We start from the raw sequence: 19,154 nt of genomic DNA, 5'->3' as shown, positions 1-19,154 counted from the left end.
AACAACTAGAAGCATCCCAAATAGAGATGGGATGGAAATTATTTATCAATTTTCCAAGAAATTCTTTTATCTAAAAAATAAACTAGTTAGATACCATATGGAACTCTATGAAACTGAGCTTGTATTGATTCTATTCAATGTTACTTTAATACACACTAGTTTTGTTTATATATATATATATAGAGGAATCCAAATTCCAACCTCTGTTCTGATTATAATTTAAACAAGTCTTTGCATAAAAAATGGATGAGAATAAGATGCAAATAAATATATTTACTTGAGTTATTTCTCATCATTATTTATGTTTTCCTCAATATTTATTATCCACCAAGATTTATGCAAATCCAAATGCTTAATCAAGAAATTAATATATCCACTCCACATGTCAATTTATTGGTTTAGAATTAGTTCTTTCTAAACTAGACTAAAAAATTCCATTTGCATATTAACCACGATTAATTTAACTAAATATTTTTTAAACGTTCAGGTTAACGAATAAACTATTTATTTATATAATTATAAAATTATTTTGCAAGACTATTGGTTTGAAAGATATATTCAAAATATTTTAATAATAAATGGTCACGTAGTCCTACCTCGGTACTGCTTCCCACAAATACGGCCATCTGATAAAAGACCGCTATCCAGGGCCGCCGTTATCCGCACCTCCACTTCCGCCTCATTCCCGCCAGTCATCTTCGCCTCTTCTTCCTCTTCGTTCTCGTCCGGGTCGTAAGTCTGCAAAGGGGTCTTCAATATCTTCAAAGATCTCAAAATTGGCCGTAATGTGTCCATGGATAACATAGTCTCAAGACAGGGCAACTCCTCTACTTCCCCTTATGTCCAGCCGCTCAAGTTGTGCAAGATCACACAGCCCTCCTACTCTCCTCAATGCACCACAACCCCTCAAATCTAGATCTTCTAGGGTAGTTGGGAATGCTCCAACCTCCACCAGATCATTACACCAACTGATCTGGAGCCTTTCAAGGTTGGGACACACACCTGCAGGGAAGGACACCTCCGATATTTCTGTAAGGTACAAATGCATCTCACGTAGTCCATTCATACCTCTGTCACTGGAAGAATCCAATTGGCTCCCCTGTGAAGACTCTGTTAACTCAACAGATGGTTCTCCTTGTCCTTCAACCTTCTTCTTGAATGGTAGTTCGCGTAATGGACAACCGCGTACTCTTAAAATTTGCAGATTGTTCAGCTGCATGAGAGAGTCTGGTAAATATTGTATTCCACAATTTGAAATCTCCATATTTTTCATCTGACTGCACTGTCCGATTGAATCGGGCAGACATTTCAATTTCCGGCATCCATGGAGCAGCAAATCTTTCAAATTCCCTAGGTAACCTAGCCATGGTGGAAGCACTTTCAACAGAGGGCTTCCTAAGATCAGAACTTCCAAATTGTTTAGGCATACAGTAGGCGCACTGGGCAACTCTCTTATGTTGGTGCTCAACAAATTCAACCTTTTCAAGGACCTTTGTTGTACCACCTGGAGAGGTAATACTTCTATTTGGAGACAACCTGAGAGATCTAAGCATTTCAGAGTGGTGATGCTTCCAAGCGTTTCATTGGAGACGATCAACCTGCTACAACAACTCAAATGGAGATGCCCCAGTCGCAGTAGATTCCCCAGGAAATTTGAAGGCATCTCCAAATTGGAGGAGTAAGATGCATCGATATATGTGAGGTTTGTTAAATTGCCAAAGTTATTTGGAAGCGCCTTCAAACTTTCACAGTGCGCCAGATTGATCCTTTGAAGATTTGTTAAATTTTCAATGGAATTTGGAAGATCCTCCAAACTTATACAACCCTCCAGATCGATCTCTCGGAGATTCCTTAAATTCTCTATGGAATCTGGAAGCGCCTCCAAACTTTCACAGCCCCTCAGACTGATAGTATGAACGTTTGATAAATTCTCGGAGAAATTTGGAAGTCTCTTCAAATTTACACACCGTGACAGATCGATTTCCTGAAGGTTCATTAAAGCCCCGATGGCGTTTGGAAGCACCTCCAAACTTGTACAACCCTCCAGATCGATCTCTCGGAGATTCCTTAAATTCTCTATGGAATCTGGAAGCGCCTCCAAACTTTCACAGCCCCTCAGACTGATAGTATGAACGTTTGATAAATTCTCGGAGAAATTTGGAAGTCTCTTCAAATTTACACACTGTGACAGATCGATTTTCTGAAGGTTCATTAAAGCCCCGATGGCGTTTGGAAGCACCTCCAAACTTGTACAACCCTCCAGATCGATCTCTCGGAGATTCCTTAAATTCTCTATGGAATCAGGAAGCGCCTCCAAACTTTCACAGCCCCTCAGACTGATAGTATGAACGTTTGATAAATTCTCGGAGAAATTTGGAAGTCTCTTCAAATTTACACACCCTGACAGATCGATTTCCTGAAGGTTCATTAAAGCCCCGATGGCGTTTGGAAGCACCTCCAAACTTGTACAACCCTGCAGATTGATGTTTTCAAGATTCCTTAAATTCTCTATGGAATCTGGAAGCGCCTCCAAACTTTCACAGCCCCTCAGACTGATAGTATGAACGTTTGATAAATTCTCGGAGAAATTTGGAAGTCTCTTCAAATTTACACACTCTGACAGATCGATTTTCTGAAGGTTCATTAAAGCCCCGATGGCGTTTGGAAGCACCTCCAAACTTGTACAACCCTGCAGATTGATGTTTTTGAGATTCCTTAAATTCTCTATGGAATCTGGAAGCGCCTCCAAACTTTCACAGCCCCTCAGACTGATAGTATCAACGTTTGATAAATTCTCGGAGAAATTTGGAAGTCTCTTCAAATTTACACACCGTGACAGCTTGATTTTCTGAAGGTTCATTAAAGCCCCGATGGCGTTTGGAAGCACCTCCAAACTTGTACAACCCTGCAGATTGATGTTTTCAAGATTCCTTAAATTCTCTATGGAATCTGGAAGCGCCTCCAAACTTTCACAGCCCCTCAGACTGATAGTATGAACGTTTGATAAATTCTCGGAGAAATTTGGAAGTCTCTTCAAATTTACACACCGTGACAGATCGATTTTCTGAAGGTTCATTAAAGCCCCGATGGCGTTTGGAAGCACCTCCAAACTTGTACAACCCTCCAGATCGATCTCTCGGAGATTCCTTAAATTCTCTATGGAATCTGGAAGCGCCTCCAAACTTTCACAGCCCCTCAGACTGATAGTATGAACGTTTGATAAATTCTCGGAGAAATTTGGAAGTCTCTTCAAATTTTTACACCGTGACAGATCGATTTTCTGAAGGTTCATTAAAGCCCCGATGGCGTTTGGAAGCACCTCCAAACTTGTACAACCCTGCAGATCGATCTCTCGGAGATTCCTTAAATTCTCTATGGAATCTGGAAGCGCCTCCAAACTTTCACAGCACCTCAGACTCATAGTATGAACGTTTGATAAATTCTCGGAGAAATTTGGAAGTCTCTTCAAATTTTTACACCCTGACAGATCGATTTTCTGAAGGTTCATTAAAGCCCCGATGGCGTTTGGAAGCACCTCCAAACTTTTACAAACCTCCAGATCGATCTCTCGGAGATTCCTTAAATTCTCTATGGAATCTGGAAGATCCTCCAAACTTCTACAGTTGCTGAGACTGATTTTTCGGAGATTCGTTAAAGTCCCGAAGGCATTTGGAAGCGCCTTCAAAGTATAGCAGCTGAGAGTGATGTTTTGGAGGTACGGCAGGTGACATAAAGAGTTTGGAAACTCTAAAAGTGGAGCATCAATATGTAACTCCCGCAACTGCAGGGGTGGCTGCAAAGTTCACGTTTCAAAAGATAAGACATAACATCATGATTCTCATCTATTCAAAATTAGAAATTAAGTTCATCTACATCCTACTCACATACCTCAGATTCCAATCTTTCCAATCTCTCCCCCCACACTTCTAAATATCTTAAATCGCGCATTGGGATACAGGAGGGTAGGGAAGAGCAGGGACAATCAAACCAGCGGAGCCATCTGAGATTTGGTGACCGCACTTTAGTCAATATGCCTTCAACAAAATCTTCCGTACCTTCAAGAAGTTGCAATCTACTGATTCGGAACACCTTATCACTGAAACTTTCCTCCTCCCAATGATCACTGAAACTTTCCTTCTCCAAAGTCCACCTAGGAGCCATTATAATTCCGCGCACTTCTATTACCTGTTTATGACATAAAAACAAAAATGGATTACAACACAGCACGGTTCAGAAATTTTTCTGAATAAAAAATCTTTGAAAATTGTTGACACAAATACAAAGGTTGCGATGATTAAAGCACTTACAGATAATGATGATTGCTCCAGCAGATCATAGACGTCTTTCGGCGTCGCACGCCAGAGACGACGAGGCAATGATGGATCCTGAGCAATACTTCTCCCCAAATCTCTCAGGTGATCGTGCATTTTTATATCATTGTCCTCACCCACATCAACAAGACATTTATTCTGCAAATTTCGAAACCCCATGGAACCTTTCCACCCTGACCAGCCCCATATTCTAATCCACTTATCCTTATCTTTTCCTATGGAAAAACAAGCGATATCTAAAAATATCTGCTGCTCCTCTGGACTCAGTGAATCGTAAGTTATTTTAAGCCTCACCTGTATTTCAGGAGGTAGCGCTTGAAGTCCATTCAGTTGCTCTTCTCAGCGGGATCTGTCATCTTCTTGACAGAGTAGGGCCCCAAACACTTGCAACGACAGAGGCAATCCGTCGCAGGCGTCTAGAAACCCGTCTACAAGGTCTACAAAATCTGGTAGTGGATGTGGCTGAAAGAAGGCATGCGAACAGAAAAGTTCTAAAGAGTTTGGTCGATCGAGGCCCTTGAGGTGATAAATTGAAGGACATACACTTTGAAGGACATGCTTGTCACGAGAAGTGACCAAAATCAAACTCCTGGGGTGAAGGACACTCTTAACAGGCAAGAACGCATCCAGTTGATCGGGATGATCAACATCGTCTAATATGATTAGAGCCTCACAAGATTTGAGATAATTTTTAAGTATTCCTACACCTTCTACCCAACTATCAATAGTGATATCTCTGCCTACTAAGTCTTTAATGAGCTTCTTCTGCAAAGAATGTAGGACCTTTTGTGCTGCACTTTCCCTTACATCAAGCAAAAAAGAAGAGCCATTATAATTTGATCTCTTCTCGTTGAAAAATTCTTTTGCGAGAGTAGATTTCCCAATCCCGCCTAAACCTACAATCCCCACAACCTTGGCCTCCAGCGTGTTCTGCCCCTCCAGCCGAGATAGGGTTGTCCTTTCAAAATCTTTAATTTTGTCCGGCAGACCAATTTTATACTTGGCCACAAACAACTGTGGTTTTGGAACCTCTTTCAAAACTCTTTGCACCACCTTATCCAGGAGCTCCACCTCGTCCCTGAATATTCAAATTCAGAGAAAGGTAAAATAACTAGTGTAAACAGACTTACTTAAGTTTGTCAGGTACCTATGAATTAAATTTCACCTACCAATATGTCTATCAATTAAATTTTACATCCATCTTAATTAAATCTATCTTAATTTCTGATCTTAAATTTTTATTTTTATTTCAATTTTTTTGGAAAAATTTCAACTTTGATACTTTAGCCATCTTACTCGGCGGTAGAATCAACTCAATTTAAGAAAAAGTAACATAAATTTGCGAATAGTGAAAGATGCTCACCCATTGCACGCCTCTAGCTCGAAGCCGCTTATATCTGCAACATCAGAAAGAGCCTTCTTCCATTTCTCGATTGTTTCCAAATTATGTCGTTGCTTGTGTTTTCGCATGGCATTAGCATACGCTCCTCTGTCTGTCCGCCTGAGCTCAGAAGGTTTAACTCCGTAAAACACGGGAAGAATTGTAGCCCTCTGACTTTCCTCCTCCCTCCGCGTCGTTTCGAGCATGTCGACGAGCTCTTCCAGGCAAAACTTAGATTCTGCATAGGTTTTAGAGAAAATCGCGATCTGGACAGAAGCGCTTTGAATGGCTGCTTTTATCTGAGAAGGAAAGGGGTGTCCAGGCTCCAACTCCGACTGGTCAAGAAAGACCTGCAATCCTCTGGATTTAAGTTCACGGTAGAGAAAGCTAGCAAATGATTTCTTAACGTCGGGACCCCTATGATTGATGAACACTTGATAAGGGCCATTAGGAGTCGATGCAGAAGAGGAGGATGAAGAAGATGCAGAAACAGTAGCAGAAGCAGAAGATGCTTTTCTGAACAGAAACAGAAGCAGTAGCAGAAGAAGCAGAAGCGGTAGCAGAAACAGAAACAGAGGCAGAAGCAGAAGCAGTAGCAGAAACAGAAACAGAGGCAGAAGCAGTCCCATTGGAATTTGGATGAACAGATAGCAATACTGTAACAAGTGGTGATTAATGGAAACCAAGATTGAAGCTCTGAAAGGTAGTATGGACCAGAGGAAACAGAACACAAGATTAGGCTTCGGCTTAAAATGAAGACCAATACCCACTATCATCCAATTTTTTGACACTCCGTGCACGCGTTTAGCACTATTGTTGTTGAGCAGTCCGCGTTGATTCGCAGTTGCTGAACACCATGTGCCCCATTGGGTCCCCACTTTTAAAAGTGAAGATGCCAAATGATTGTTCCGCGCTCCTTCTCTCTGCCGACCCACCTTTTCTTTTTCCACTGAAAGTAACAAAATATATATTATTCCGCAGCTCTCTATCACACAAAAGTTTTAGCACTACCTATTGCCCTTGATCAAGCAAAAGGGACCTGTAAAAATATTGTTATTAATATAATTTAAAAATGTGGACTCGAGGGAGTCAATGAGTAGAGTATCAACTATAACTGGTAAATATGTAGGAAGAACATTTTTTTTACTTTGTCTTATAGAAAATGAATGTGTACTAAATCATTTTCATTATGAAATTGTTTCATGTGTAAAAATGTTGGCAATAAAAACGGTATTTGAAATATTGTTATGGATATAAGAGATTTAAATATTGATTTTTAATTTGGAATTTATATTTATATAAAATATTTTCATGATGAACTTGTTTCAAGTTTAAAATGTAATAAAAATCTTTTTATAAGTATTATAATCTTTTTATAAGTATTATCACGGATATAATGGATTCAAATATTGATCTCTAATTTGGAATTTAAATTTATACCAAACATTTTCATGATGAAATTTTTTCAAGTTGAAAAAATGTCTGCAACAATAAACATTGTTTTAGAGATATTGTTATGGATAAATGGGATTCCATATTGATCTTTAATTTGAATGAAATGTCTAAAGGTCATGTTTTTAGTGTTGGAAACACTGAGAAGGGGGTGAATCAATATATCTTAGCAATTTATTAATCTTTTCAAAGCATTAGTTGATCCAAACTATTAGCAATTTATTAATATTTTCAAAGCATTAGTTAATCCAATTTATTTATCTTTTCAAAGGCTCATGAAGCAGTTTTTCCAAACCAATGTGCCAAGTTGTTGATACTGCTGCAAGTACCTAGTACTAAGGTCTGATGATAACTTTGTCCTAGATGCCTTAGATCATCCCTATGACCTGCTTGTAATGCTCTTAAACTCTATCCAAGGAGGGCTACTAGCATATGTCTTATATTTGCTCAAATAATCAAAGTATTGGTGCCATATAAAATCACTGATGTGTCATCACCTACTGCTGACATGTAAGGATGTCGTCACAATCCCATTGTGATATAAAACATGTCACTGTTACATAAACAATATATTCAATATTGTCAAGTCACTGTTAAAATTCTCAAGACTATTGCATCATAGACAAGGTTATTATTATTTCAAGGTTCTATTTTTATCATTGTATATAGATGGAACCTTCGATTGCTCTTACTTTAGAATACCAATATTTATTGGCACATCAAATCAAGTCACGCACTATCTCACTGAGCACTTAATACTTCAATGTCTTCCTTATATGTTTCACACAAGGAGGTGACAAGATGCCAATAAGATGATGACAGTTTGAGACCCTTACTGTTGCAATGATTTTATCACTTCAAGCTTCAAATATAGACAATAGAACCAAGTCTCTAGTTGAAAGATGCCTCATATGACATTCTCCTCAATGTCAATCAACTCTCATTGAATATTGTTACCAAGCTAGTTGTATAGGTTGACTTACTTAAAGGTATTACACACATTTATGAATAATTATGAATATAATCAAGAATAGGTCACTAATATAACAGTTCTACCTCAAAATAGTTCATAACTTAATGACTCTTTGTCTTGAAATGATGCTTAGGTCTGTAACGCTGAGGACGTGAAATATGTAAATGACTCACTATAGCTAAGGGTCGAAAACAACTATAGTTGTTTCCAAATCAAAACAAAACATCGTTACATGTCTGAAACTGAAAACATAGTCTTGTAATGGTTACTATCAAGGTCGAGGCACTAAAGAGAAGCACAAAATTGAAGGATGAAGAACTGTAGTGATTTCACTTGTTTAAGACCAAGATTTATTGGATGAAGGCCAAAATCCTGAACTATAGGACATACCCACTGTTATGGATTATTGTTTTTAGTCGAAGTTCTGAAATGATTAGACCATACAACATAAACAAAACTTGTGTATGGAGATGCCTTTATAGAACCGAAATACCCAACATAACCCCTCACAAGTGATGTGCAAGCCTGGGCATAACAACCGCAAGAGGCCAAAAGGATGAATAGATGATTTCTTAAGACAACATCAAGGTAGATTAGGTATGAGATAAGGCCGAAAATCTTGACTTGTGTTGCTCAGATATTGAGGCCGAGTTGGAGTAAGCAATAGGTCTATCAATAACAAACAAAATCCCTTTCATTGTTCACAAGAGGAAGGTCTAAAACAACACAAAAGAAATTTCATTGTCTTGAAATGGTGCCCTAATCAGTAATTAAATTGATGAGAACCTACAATCAAACATTCATGACAAACCTAAATTAATCCCCAACGAATAACCCAAAACCAAAGATAAAAGTATTCAAATGAAAATGAAAACAATCACAAATTGAAACCCTTTTGAAATGCTTCGTTGTCTTCCTTTGATGGCCAAGAATTTCAAAATTAAGAATAGGATAGGTCGTTGAGTTTAAATTACTTCGAGGTGAGGTATAAGTTCTCTTTTTATAGAGATGAAAAGGGCTTCTAAGGTAAACGTTGGAGGGGAATTGAGGAGGTTAAACACCTTGAATTGTTTTGAATTTTCTAATAGAATATTAATAATTAGTTATCTTAAGCCCTAAGCCAAGATGTTGTTGGCCTTACGTAGGAGGAATTTTAGGTTCAAGGGTGCGATAAATACATAATATAGGTACAAACACTAACAATACCCTTCTTTAAAATGATCTCTCCATGAAACATGACAAGAAACCCACATGCTTGATATTAATTCCTAACAACCAATAAAAGCATGCCAAGTCACCATCCCTTGGGGTTTTAGCCCAGAAATTTGAGTTTTCATCTTCAAACTTGAATTCCTTTCAAACCAAGAGGCCTCTCAAGGCATGCCACATACCAACAGAAATATCTCGACGAGGATAATCCAATGACGAGGATGTCCAAGGTAAACCTAATGTTTTTTCATTTCAAAAACCTCTCACAAGTTTGAGTTATTCTCATTGACCATAGAACCCAAACCTAACTTAGGGTTTCCAGCCATCCAAGTGGAGCTTCCAACTTGATGTAATCCATACAAAAATACGAAGCGTTCATTAATTGTTTGACAACAATGACCAGTGTTTAGTCAAAGTCAAATCTCAGGGTTGACATCAATGACATTAAATTAATATTTTGTCAAAAAAAAACCAAGGAATTGTTATTTTTTTTTAGAAAAAATAACAATTCGATAAACATTAAAAGACTTTTAAAATATTGCAATAAAATCTTTATATCCATTCACATCAATTTTTTTTCATAATATTGTTCTCCATAATATTCTTTTAAATGAATGAGAGTTTATTGTGCATCCCAAAACTCTTGAAAGGTTAAAATAATTCCTTTATATTCCTTAGTACCAATTATTATCATTGCATCTTCAAAAGAAGAAGAAAACATTATGTTCAAGTAACCAAAAATTAATCCCCAATGGGAGTGTCATTAATGGCTCCTGTAATGACAAATTTAATCGATTAACATGCTAATGGTGAGAGTGGAGAGCAGGTTGGTGGTCTTCGAAACGTGTGCCACACCCTATGCATGTTTATTCACTTGTTGTCGCGTGTCATGAACGTCGTTCCCAGAGTTGGGGTCACCAACACAAGTCCACTTGTGTTAAATGTAGGGAGGTAGTTGCACACTGGAGGAGGTACAATGTATTTTTTCACATTGATGCTTATCATTCTACAATTTATATGAACCAGGTTTCTCAGGGTGGATTGGCCCTTGTCTTGGGAGAACCTGACAGATGGTTCTGTGAGATCATTGATGAGCGCATGATCTATGGGAGGAATCTTTGTTTTAAAATGTGTTCCAGGCCTTACACATGTCCATTCCCAGACATCACATATTTTGGTAAATTATTTCAAGCATTGGTTCATGAAACGTAATCCTCCCGTTATAAATGCATGGGTTTTTTACTAGGGTGTCGATTGGGTAGCATTAGTTGGGGTGGTTAAGAGAGTCTCTCTTCATCGATTTGTTCCAGGTCCTTATTTTTGGTACTATCTAGATGTGGAGGACGTTTGTTTCCTCCCCTTGGTCAATTTCCCATTAGCTCTTGTTCTGGTGTCAAGACGACATACATTTGCATCTTATCCTTCAATTTTGGGAGCATCGATGGGGGTCAATGTTTTTCATATTGTTTTTACATAAAACAGAGACTGGTCTAGCCTTTGAATTGGTGGTAGTTCTACCCACCTCAATGGTCCAAGGTACTGACCCCATATGTATTTTTTTAAATAGCCTAGTTTTGGTTTTTGGTGTCTGGTATCTACACAATTTATCTATATGGACTTAAAGGTGGTAATTTCCCTTCTAGTTTTGTAAGTTGTCATGGGTTTTGGGTTTCCTCTTCCATTTGTATATTTCAAGTCAAGGTTATTTCCGTGTTTGGAATTCGGGGTGTATTAGGGTTCTGAGGGCATTCCTTATAGCATATCTCTTGAAAGTTTTCAAGATTTGTGTTTGTGGTTTACTTAACCTTGAGTCAGTTATTCCGTTATTTAAAACCACTAGTATCAGTTTATATAATAGGGAGCCTATACATAGGTAGTTGGGCCTGTCTCTAACGTTTTGTTAAATTTCTTCAAGTGTATATATTTAGAGACAACGTTCTTGTAACACCCTCCTCCCACATCTACCCAAGTAACTGACCAACCATGCTAAACATGCGGCGAGAGGATACTATGGTTAGATTCAACCTCCTATGTGATCTTAAGGAAATGGAAACAATGGAAACACAATACACAAAGCTTCCACATCAGCTACAGGACCCCTGAGGATCATGTCAATACTTCGGGCAACTTTCCCCTTGGTCCCGCTAAATGTTTTGGTCACTTATCCTCTAGTCGCTCTCATGTTATAGGCATAAAAACGTCCACGGACCTCCACTCGCTCTCACAGGCTTGCCTGCCAGCGTCCAGGGACCAAATTTTCCAGTCCAATGCCAGCGACCCTGGGATTTGAGCCACTTTCTCAAGCTCATAGCCCAAGTCACTACCCAAAATGGAATGACATCTTAAAAGCAGTAAAATAACAGGGAAACAATGTTGCAAAAGAAATCAGTTAAATAAGACCTTAACCAAACCCCTACTAGCCATGATAGACATTTCGTCAAACATATCATCAACATGTAATCTACAGGTGTAAACAACATAATTAGGTATAGGGATCTCATACTTATATGAGAATCACTATGAGCCATTGTTCCCTCATGCCATTTTTTGCATTATCATCTATTATGTCATACATACATTGTCCATTCATTTACAAGTAAAAACATGATGATAACCATACATAGTTGTTGTCATAAAACATACATATAACCAGCGTAGTAACAACAGAAATACCTTAGATATAACAGCCATAGATTCCACATATAAACCAATACATTTACACAAGAAAATCAAGGGAATGAATTTCTCATTAATAAATGCATAAACCACGTTCCACCTGACCATAGATTGGTTGAGCTGAGTCTCTCTTTAGCCAATCACCCCCATGTCATATTCCAAGCATGAATGTGGGACCAAATAGAACACACCAGAAAGAACCAAACAAGCATGGATGCCACTGGAATTATCCACCTACCACCATGAGGAATTTGAGTGCCTCCTAGTCTCTTAGGCTTTAACGTAATCTGTTGTCTGATCTAGAGATCACTAGGACCTACACCGAGACCCACTCTCCAGGATTTACTATATATCCCATCCCGGGACTACTAGGCACAACGGGGAGCAATCCACCTGTTGAATTTACCGTATATCCCGCCATTCATCGGAAAGGATTCCTAGGCCCACCGAGGCATACAATCTTGGCTTTACCGCAACCCACAGTCTGGCTGACGGGTTACTAGGCCAATGGCTTTACGTGATCCACAATCTGGTTCAGGGACTAGTAGGCCATGTGTTTGTCATTTCGGAGGTCCACCCCACTTAGGTTCAAATCAATCTCACAATCTAGCTCAACCGAAGTATGAGAACCCATCTCATCAAGGCTATCAGGAAATGACAAGGCTAGGCTGAAGAACACTGTCACACCTGGCAAAATGCATGCCATGATAGAAAAGAACCACATGCAATACCATGCATGCCAAATCTAGAAAGGAAAATAATATGAAAATAGATACCTGCAATGGATCCTGTTGTAGACACTTGATCCTACCTTTCCTTTGCTCAATCTTTGTTTCCTCTTTCCTTCTTTGCCTTTCTTGCTCCAATGCCAAAGTGCTCCAAGAAAAATCTAAGTATCCAAGAGTGAGAGAGAGAGAGAGATAATAATGAGAGAGCTCTAAAACTAAACTGACAAAAGGTTACCGACTGATCCTCAGAAGCCTTTTTATGAATGAGGCCTCTATTTTCTTCATTTTCCTCCTCACATGCAATTTGTGACCTTTCACCTCATTTTCTCCTAGTTTCCATTATTTTCATAAATAATTGTGCAAAAAATGACATTTTTCCTTTCCAAATGCTTAGTCATTGCCTTTGCCAATTTCCTTAGCCATAATAAACCTCCCATTTCCACTTTGGAATCGCACTAGGTTGTAACAGTCCACCTGGATGTTTACAGTCTACCTTCACACGCTGATAATCAAAACACCTAGCCACAAACTCTACTACATCCCTCTTCAAGTTCAGCCAATAATAAAACTTCTTCACTACAGTTAATGTCTTTAGAAAAACCTAGGTGACCTGAATATGGTTTCACATGAAACTCCCTCAAGATCACCTTCTTGAGCTCACTCCTATCCAACACATATATCCTATCTTCTAATCTCACCAGTCCATCCCATGCAAGGAAATAGTCCATATCCTGCACAATTGCACATGTACCTATACCTGTACTATCACCTGTACTTGTACCAACACCCTGTTGCAACCTGGGCACAATCTCCATATACCTGACATCCTGCTGACCTGCCTGCAAGATCCTATCTTGTAAGTCTATCGCATAGGATCTTATAGATGCTAATTGATTAACCTGTATCCGCCTGCTAAGAGCATCTGCCACCCTGTTCTCCTTTCCCTTGATATACATGATCTCGAAATCAAACTCACTGATCGTATCCAACCACCAAGCCTGCCTACCATTCAAATTCGGTTGGTCAAATAGATACCATAAACCAATATGATCACTCATCAGTACAAATCTCTTGCTAAGAAGATAGTGCCTCCACAACTTCAATGCATGTATGATCATTGCTAACTCAATATCATGTGTCGAGTAGTTCTACTCGTGCTCATTTAGTTTTCGCGACTCATAGCACACCACCTGTCCATCCTAGATAAAGACTCCACCAAGTCCTCTTTTGCAAGCATTTGTGCACACTACAACCTCTTTGTCCGAATCTACAATCTGTAACACTGGTGCATGTGTCAACAACTGCTTAAGCTGCTCAAAACTAGCCTCACACTCCTATGTCCATTCGAACTTCTTACCTTTCCTCTGCAATGATGTGATAGGATAAGAAATATGTGAGAATTTCTGAATGAACCTCTAATAATAGCCTGTTAAACCCATGAAATATCTCACCTCATCCACACTCTTAGGAGCTACCCACTCCATGATGGCCCTTATCTTCTCTGGATCTACTGCAATGCCCTCCTTGGAGACAATATTCCCCAAGTAATGTACCTCAGTCTGAAAGAAACTTCACTTGCTGAGCTTAGCCTACAACTGATGCTCTCTCAACAACCTCAACATTAATGCTAAGTGCTCGACATGTTCTTCCTCATTTTTAGAATATACCAATATATCATCAATGAACAAAATAACAAACTTATCCAAACACAAATGCAACACACTATTCATCAAGCACATAAAGGTAGATGGAGCATTAGTCAAACCGAATTGAACTACAACAAACTCATAATGCCCATACCTGGTCCGGAATGCAGTCTTGTATATGTCTTCCTCTTTAATGTGTACTTGTTGGTATTTGGGTCTCAAATAAATCTTTGAGAACACTGTTGCTCCCTTCAACTGATCAAATAAGTCATCAATCCTTGATAATGGGTACCTTTTCTTGATGGTCACTTTGCTCAACTTCCTATAGTCAATGCATAATCTGAGAGTTCCATCTTTCTTCTTCACTAACAATATCGGTGTGCCCCATGGTGATACACTTGGCCTAATGTATACCTTGAGAAACATTTCCTTCAACTACAACTTTAACTCTACCAATCTCAGGTGTGATCATCCCGTAAGGTGCTTTTGATGCTGGAGCTGCCCAAGGCACTAACTCAATAGAAAAGTATACCTCCCTGTGAGGTGGAAACTATGTAATGTCCTCAAGAAACACATCCTTGAACTGATGTAAAACTGGGTACCTGCTCATCACATCTTCATCCTCAACCTCCTAATACCCTTGTCACTAGAAATGTGTATTGCAAATAATATACACCCTTTCGTGTGGCTATGATTTTCCTGCATAGCTATCACCATCCTAAGTAATGTGGCTTTCTTCTTACCCTGCAAGACTCTTGGTTCCCTATTGTCATCAACACACTCAATGGATTTGCCATAACAGCCTACCTTGGTTCTATGAACATACAACCAATCCATGCCCAATAACATATTGTATGATCTAAACAGTAATACATTTAGATGTGTTGTGGTAGGCATGCCATTCAAATCAAATGCACAAGCTCTCACCCAATGATGAACTCGCTTCTTTATACTTGTAGCCAACTACACTGACCAAGACTCTGCATGAAATTCCTTACTCAAACCACACTTATCCACCAAGTCAGGACTAACATAGATATAATTAGATCCAGGGTCAATCAAAATATAAATAACTTGATCAAAAAGCTTATCGTCCATCTCAATGATAGATGCATGATGCTCTGCCTGTCTGTTGTCCACAGCTGCATAAATATGAGGAATACTCTACCCCACATCTCCAACAGTTTGTGCTTCCTGTACAATGTATATCTTACGCCTACCACCCTGATGTTGCAGACAATATCTCCTAAGATGTTCTTCACTGCATGTCCAACACTCCAATCGACCAGTGCCCTCACCTCTATGTTGTTTTTGTCACCCATGTCCCTATCTAGCTGCATTAAACTTCTTTTGTGGTGCCATATTTTCTTTCCCATCTACATTATGAGGCCTTGCTCTCTTAGGCAGCCATTTACCTTTTCCTTTGTCTTTCCCTTTCCATCCTTGCTGAAATTCATTCTTACCTTCTGACTATTCATAGCAGTGCTTCAACTTCCCAATGACTTCCTTAAGTGACTGAGGCTCATCATACTCAATCCGATCTCTAAATGCTAATGGTAAACCACTGACGAATCTATGAACTTTAGCCTTCTCATCTGTAAGATATGGTATATATCCTCCTACCAAATGTCTGATTTACCTTTCAAGCTGAAGATAGTGATTTTCGCCTTCATGTTATTTGTGTACTCATGCATCTTTAAAAAATTGTTCATCCCAAGTATCCAAGCCTCTGCATCTTCTGGCTTTTTTACATCTCCATCAAAATTAGGTGGTTGTGCTTCCTTAAATTCATTTGGTAAATATCCCCTATCACTCCTCTTGTAAGGATGATATAAATGATGATGATCATGATGCCTATCAGAACCAAAACTAGAATATTACTTGTACTCATCACCCCTCCTATCCGAAGTGTCCAACAAATTTCCATCTCTCATCATGTCAGATCTATCCGACCTATGTCTGCCAGGAGACCTACTGCCATATGCTCCATTAGTCTTGTCCTCATGTCCATGGTTGATTCGAAGTGGATATTGTCGCTGCAATTATGAAAAACTCTAAAGAAGTATAGATTTAACCTTTGATTTTCTCTATTGTGCCTATATGATCCTGGCATTGTTTGCCTTACAACTCCTTATATCTTCCTTTAAGCTTCTCAATGTGTCTACCAAGTCAAAAGAGTGCCCAACACCATACTTCTCATCTGATTCATAATGAGAGTCCTTGTAGTCTATCATCTTTCTATTCATTCTGACCTTCTTCCTGCAAGACATAATATGTCAAATAAACCAAATCATAACAAACCCACGTACCTTAGGATAGTTTTGGGAGGTTACCTCATTTCTGAGATCTTCCAAATCAGTAATGATACATGTATAACATAATCATAACATCATATAGACATATACAAATAAGTGCATCAACACATAAACATCATTCTAGTTAGGGTCTAGTAATCAATGCAAGGCCATATCAACATTGAATGCTATGAAATCATGCATGACAACAACCATTACTCCACTATACACATTTCCACATGCAACCATCAACATGCAGAAGCAATGCCTAATCAACTACACACATGTATGAATGCATGTAGTCGACCATAAGTGATCAATTCTTGTAACCAACCTACAACACTGATTCATGCAATCAAACATACAAGAATGCAACCTAACATATAAGGATGTAATCAAGTGACATATAACAACATGTAACCAATCATATACTCATGATGATACATTCCACAATAACAACAACAATTCTACATGAAGACATCACTACAAGTATTATGAAACTAGCTCACAAAAGGGGGTTGTACTAATAACAATAAGGGGTTACACTAGTAGTATAGGGGACTAACATGCCCCTCTCCTTCAAAAAGTGTTGTCCTCAATGCTTGAGTAGTTCTTGATGCTTTTGTATAAAATTATTGTCCTCCCATGTGGAATCTTCAACGGGTAAGTTCTTCCACTTGATTAGATACTCTGAAATTGATCGATTTCATAGCCGTTGGGTTCTTGTTTCTGTGATTGCTCCAGGTTCCAATATGATTTTTCCTTCCTCTTCAAGTTCTGGCAATATTGTTTGAATTGGGATATTCTACAACTTTTGAATGAGTGGCCACACTTCTTTGTCCTTCCTCCATTCATCCCTTGCTTCGTTTATCCAATCTAGTTGGATAACAGAAATATCACAAAACAATACTTCCACGTCCTCATCGTTTCTTGAGAGTGCATATATAACAAAACATTTCTTCCCTTTCTGTAGATGATTTCAAAGTCATAACCCAACATATTTGTGACCCATTTTTTATGTTCTTCTAAAGATAATATTTGTTCTAAAAAGTATTTAAGACTATCATGATCCATTTTTACCTTGAAGTGTCTTCCCATTGGGTAAGGTAGCCATTTCTTAAGTGCATGTAGTATTGCCAACATTTCCTTCTCATAAATAGCTTGCTTGAGATGTAGCCGTAAAAATACCCAATCACCTACATCAAAACTTTTTTCACTGCGATGTTGGTCTACCTGTTTTTTCATTCGATTCTGCACCAAAGTGGCATTATCCTTTAAAATTTAGAGAACTTGTTGTTGATGCTCGATGTGATCTTTCACTGCTTGAACCTTTTTCTTCTTGATATTTCCTTCTATCTTGAGAGTTTGAGGAGTGGTAATTTCTTCCAATGTTTTACAAGATATGGTCGGATTCATTTCTTGATGCTCGAAGTGATCTTTCACTTCTTGAACATTTTTCTTCTTGATATGTCCTTCTATCTTGATAGTTTGAGGAGTGGTAATTCTGTCCAATGCATTACAAGATATGTTTGGATTCATTTCATTTTTCTCGGTGATCTTTCACTTCTTGAACCTTTTTCTTCTTGATATGTCCTTCTAACTTGAGAGTTTGAGGAGTGGTAATTCTTGCCTATGCTTTACAAGATATGGTCGGATTCATTTCTTCTTTCTCTGGGGTTGGGTCCTAGCGTATGTCCTCTTCTTTGATGTTTCTTGATCCTTTTCTTCCTCCTCTTCATACTCTATGTAAAATAATTTCTTCTTAGCACACTTATGACCTTTAGTGCATTTGCTATCACAATTGTAACAAAGTCATTTTTCTCTTTTTTCTTTCAATTGTTTTGGTGTAAACCTTGTAGGTTGTGGAAGGCTAGGAGAAGAAACACTTCCATAATTATAGTCGTGAGTGGTGGGATTCCTTGTTTCCGTAATTTTGCTTTCAATTTTTCTTGCCCACCTGAATGCCTTCTCCAATGAATCAGGTTCCCAAAGACGAACCTCATGTTGAATGTTATCCTTTAAAGCACCTATGAAGAAATCAATCCTTTGATTTTCTGGAATATCATTTACCCTTATATTCAATTTTTGAAAGTCCTCAATGTGCTCTTCCATTGAACACTTTTGTTTGAGATTTATCAATTGGCTAAAGAATGTGTTTCTCTTTGTATCTTCATAATGTGCTATCATTTCCTCCCTGAAAATTGACCACGTAACAAGTGGTTTACGAGAACAAATCCATTTATACCATAAAAATTGATCCGGCTCTAAATATGAAGATGCAATACGTACCTTTTTTAACAGTTGCACCTCATATAGATCAAAATATTGTTCCATCTCTAGTATCCAATTTACCAGATCCTTGCCATCAAACTTCCTCATATCGCCTTTTCTTGATTTTAGGAGCTCAATCTTGAAACAACTATAACTTTGTACTTTCGGCTCTTCCAGTTCTAAAATTGCAACC

General features: G+C 38.5%; 2 protein-coding genes and 1 long non-coding RNA gene across 3 annotated transcripts in view; all 3 read right to left on the bottom strand.

The window, feature by feature from the left end:
* LOC149226746 (uncharacterized) overlaps positions 1-795 on the bottom strand; it is a 39,935-nt gene extending 39,140 nt beyond the window's left edge. The window contains exon 1 of the long non-coding RNA XR_016247749.1: positions 597-795. This is a non-coding gene — a long non-coding RNA (uncharacterized LOC149226746). The remainder of the gene's footprint in view (positions 1-596) is intronic.
* Positions 596-4,490, bottom strand: LOC149226745 (uncharacterized). The gene is made up of 3 exons (XM_089377586.1): positions 4,308-4,490; positions 3,889-4,185; positions 596-3,793 (listed from the first exon to the last, which is right to left on the bottom strand). Exons 1-3 carry the CDS (start codon positions 4,488-4,490, stop codon positions 809-811), a joined length of 3,465 nt encoding a protein of 1,154 aa, XP_089233712.1. The 3' UTR covers positions 596-808.
* Positions 4,491-4,670: 180 nt separating this feature from the next.
* Positions 4,671-6,488, bottom strand: LOC149226744 (disease resistance protein Roq1-like). The gene is made up of 2 exons (XM_089377587.1): positions 5,695-6,488; positions 4,671-5,409 (listed from the first exon to the last, which is right to left on the bottom strand). The coding sequence occupies exons 1-2, from the start codon at positions 6,486-6,488 to the stop codon at positions 4,671-4,673; spliced, it is 1,533 nt and encodes a 510-aa protein (XP_089233713.1).
* Positions 6,489-19,154: the final 12,666 nt, after the last annotated feature.

This window comes from Pinus tabuliformis, chromosome J (genome assembly GCF_031772625.1).
Source record: "Pinus tabuliformis cultivar Carrire ecotype Pingquan chromosome J, CPIR1, whole genome shotgun sequence".
Taxonomy (NCBI): Eukaryota; Viridiplantae; Streptophyta; class Pinopsida; order Pinales; family Pinaceae; genus Pinus; species Pinus tabuliformis.
This window is presented reverse-complemented; position numbering and strand designations above follow the sequence as displayed.

What these genes read in the sequence shown, in the direction of transcription:
- LOC149226745 (XM_089377586.1), bottom strand. Translation starts at nt 4,490, where the DNA reads ATGGGGTTTCGAAATTTGCAGAATAAATGTCTTGTTGATGTGGGTGAG. An exon ending in TGGAGCAATCATCATTATCT is followed by an intron (nt 4,186 to 4,307) that starts GTAAGTGCTTTA and finishes TGTCATAAACAG; the next exon opens with GTAATAGAAGTGCGCGGAAT. An exon ending in TGGAAAGATTGGAATCTGAG is followed by an intron (nt 3,794 to 3,888) that starts GTATGTGAGTAG and finishes TGAACTTTGCAG; the next exon opens with CCACCCCTGCAGTTGCGGGA.
- LOC149226744 (XM_089377587.1), bottom strand. Translation starts at nt 6,488, where the DNA reads ATGATAGTGGGTATTGGTCTTCATTTTAAGCCGAAGCCTAATCTTGTG. An exon ending in GAGCTAGAGGCGTGCAATGG is followed by an intron (nt 5,410 to 5,694) that starts GTGAGCATCTTT and finishes TTGAATATTCAG; the next exon opens with GGACGAGGTGGAGCTCCTGG.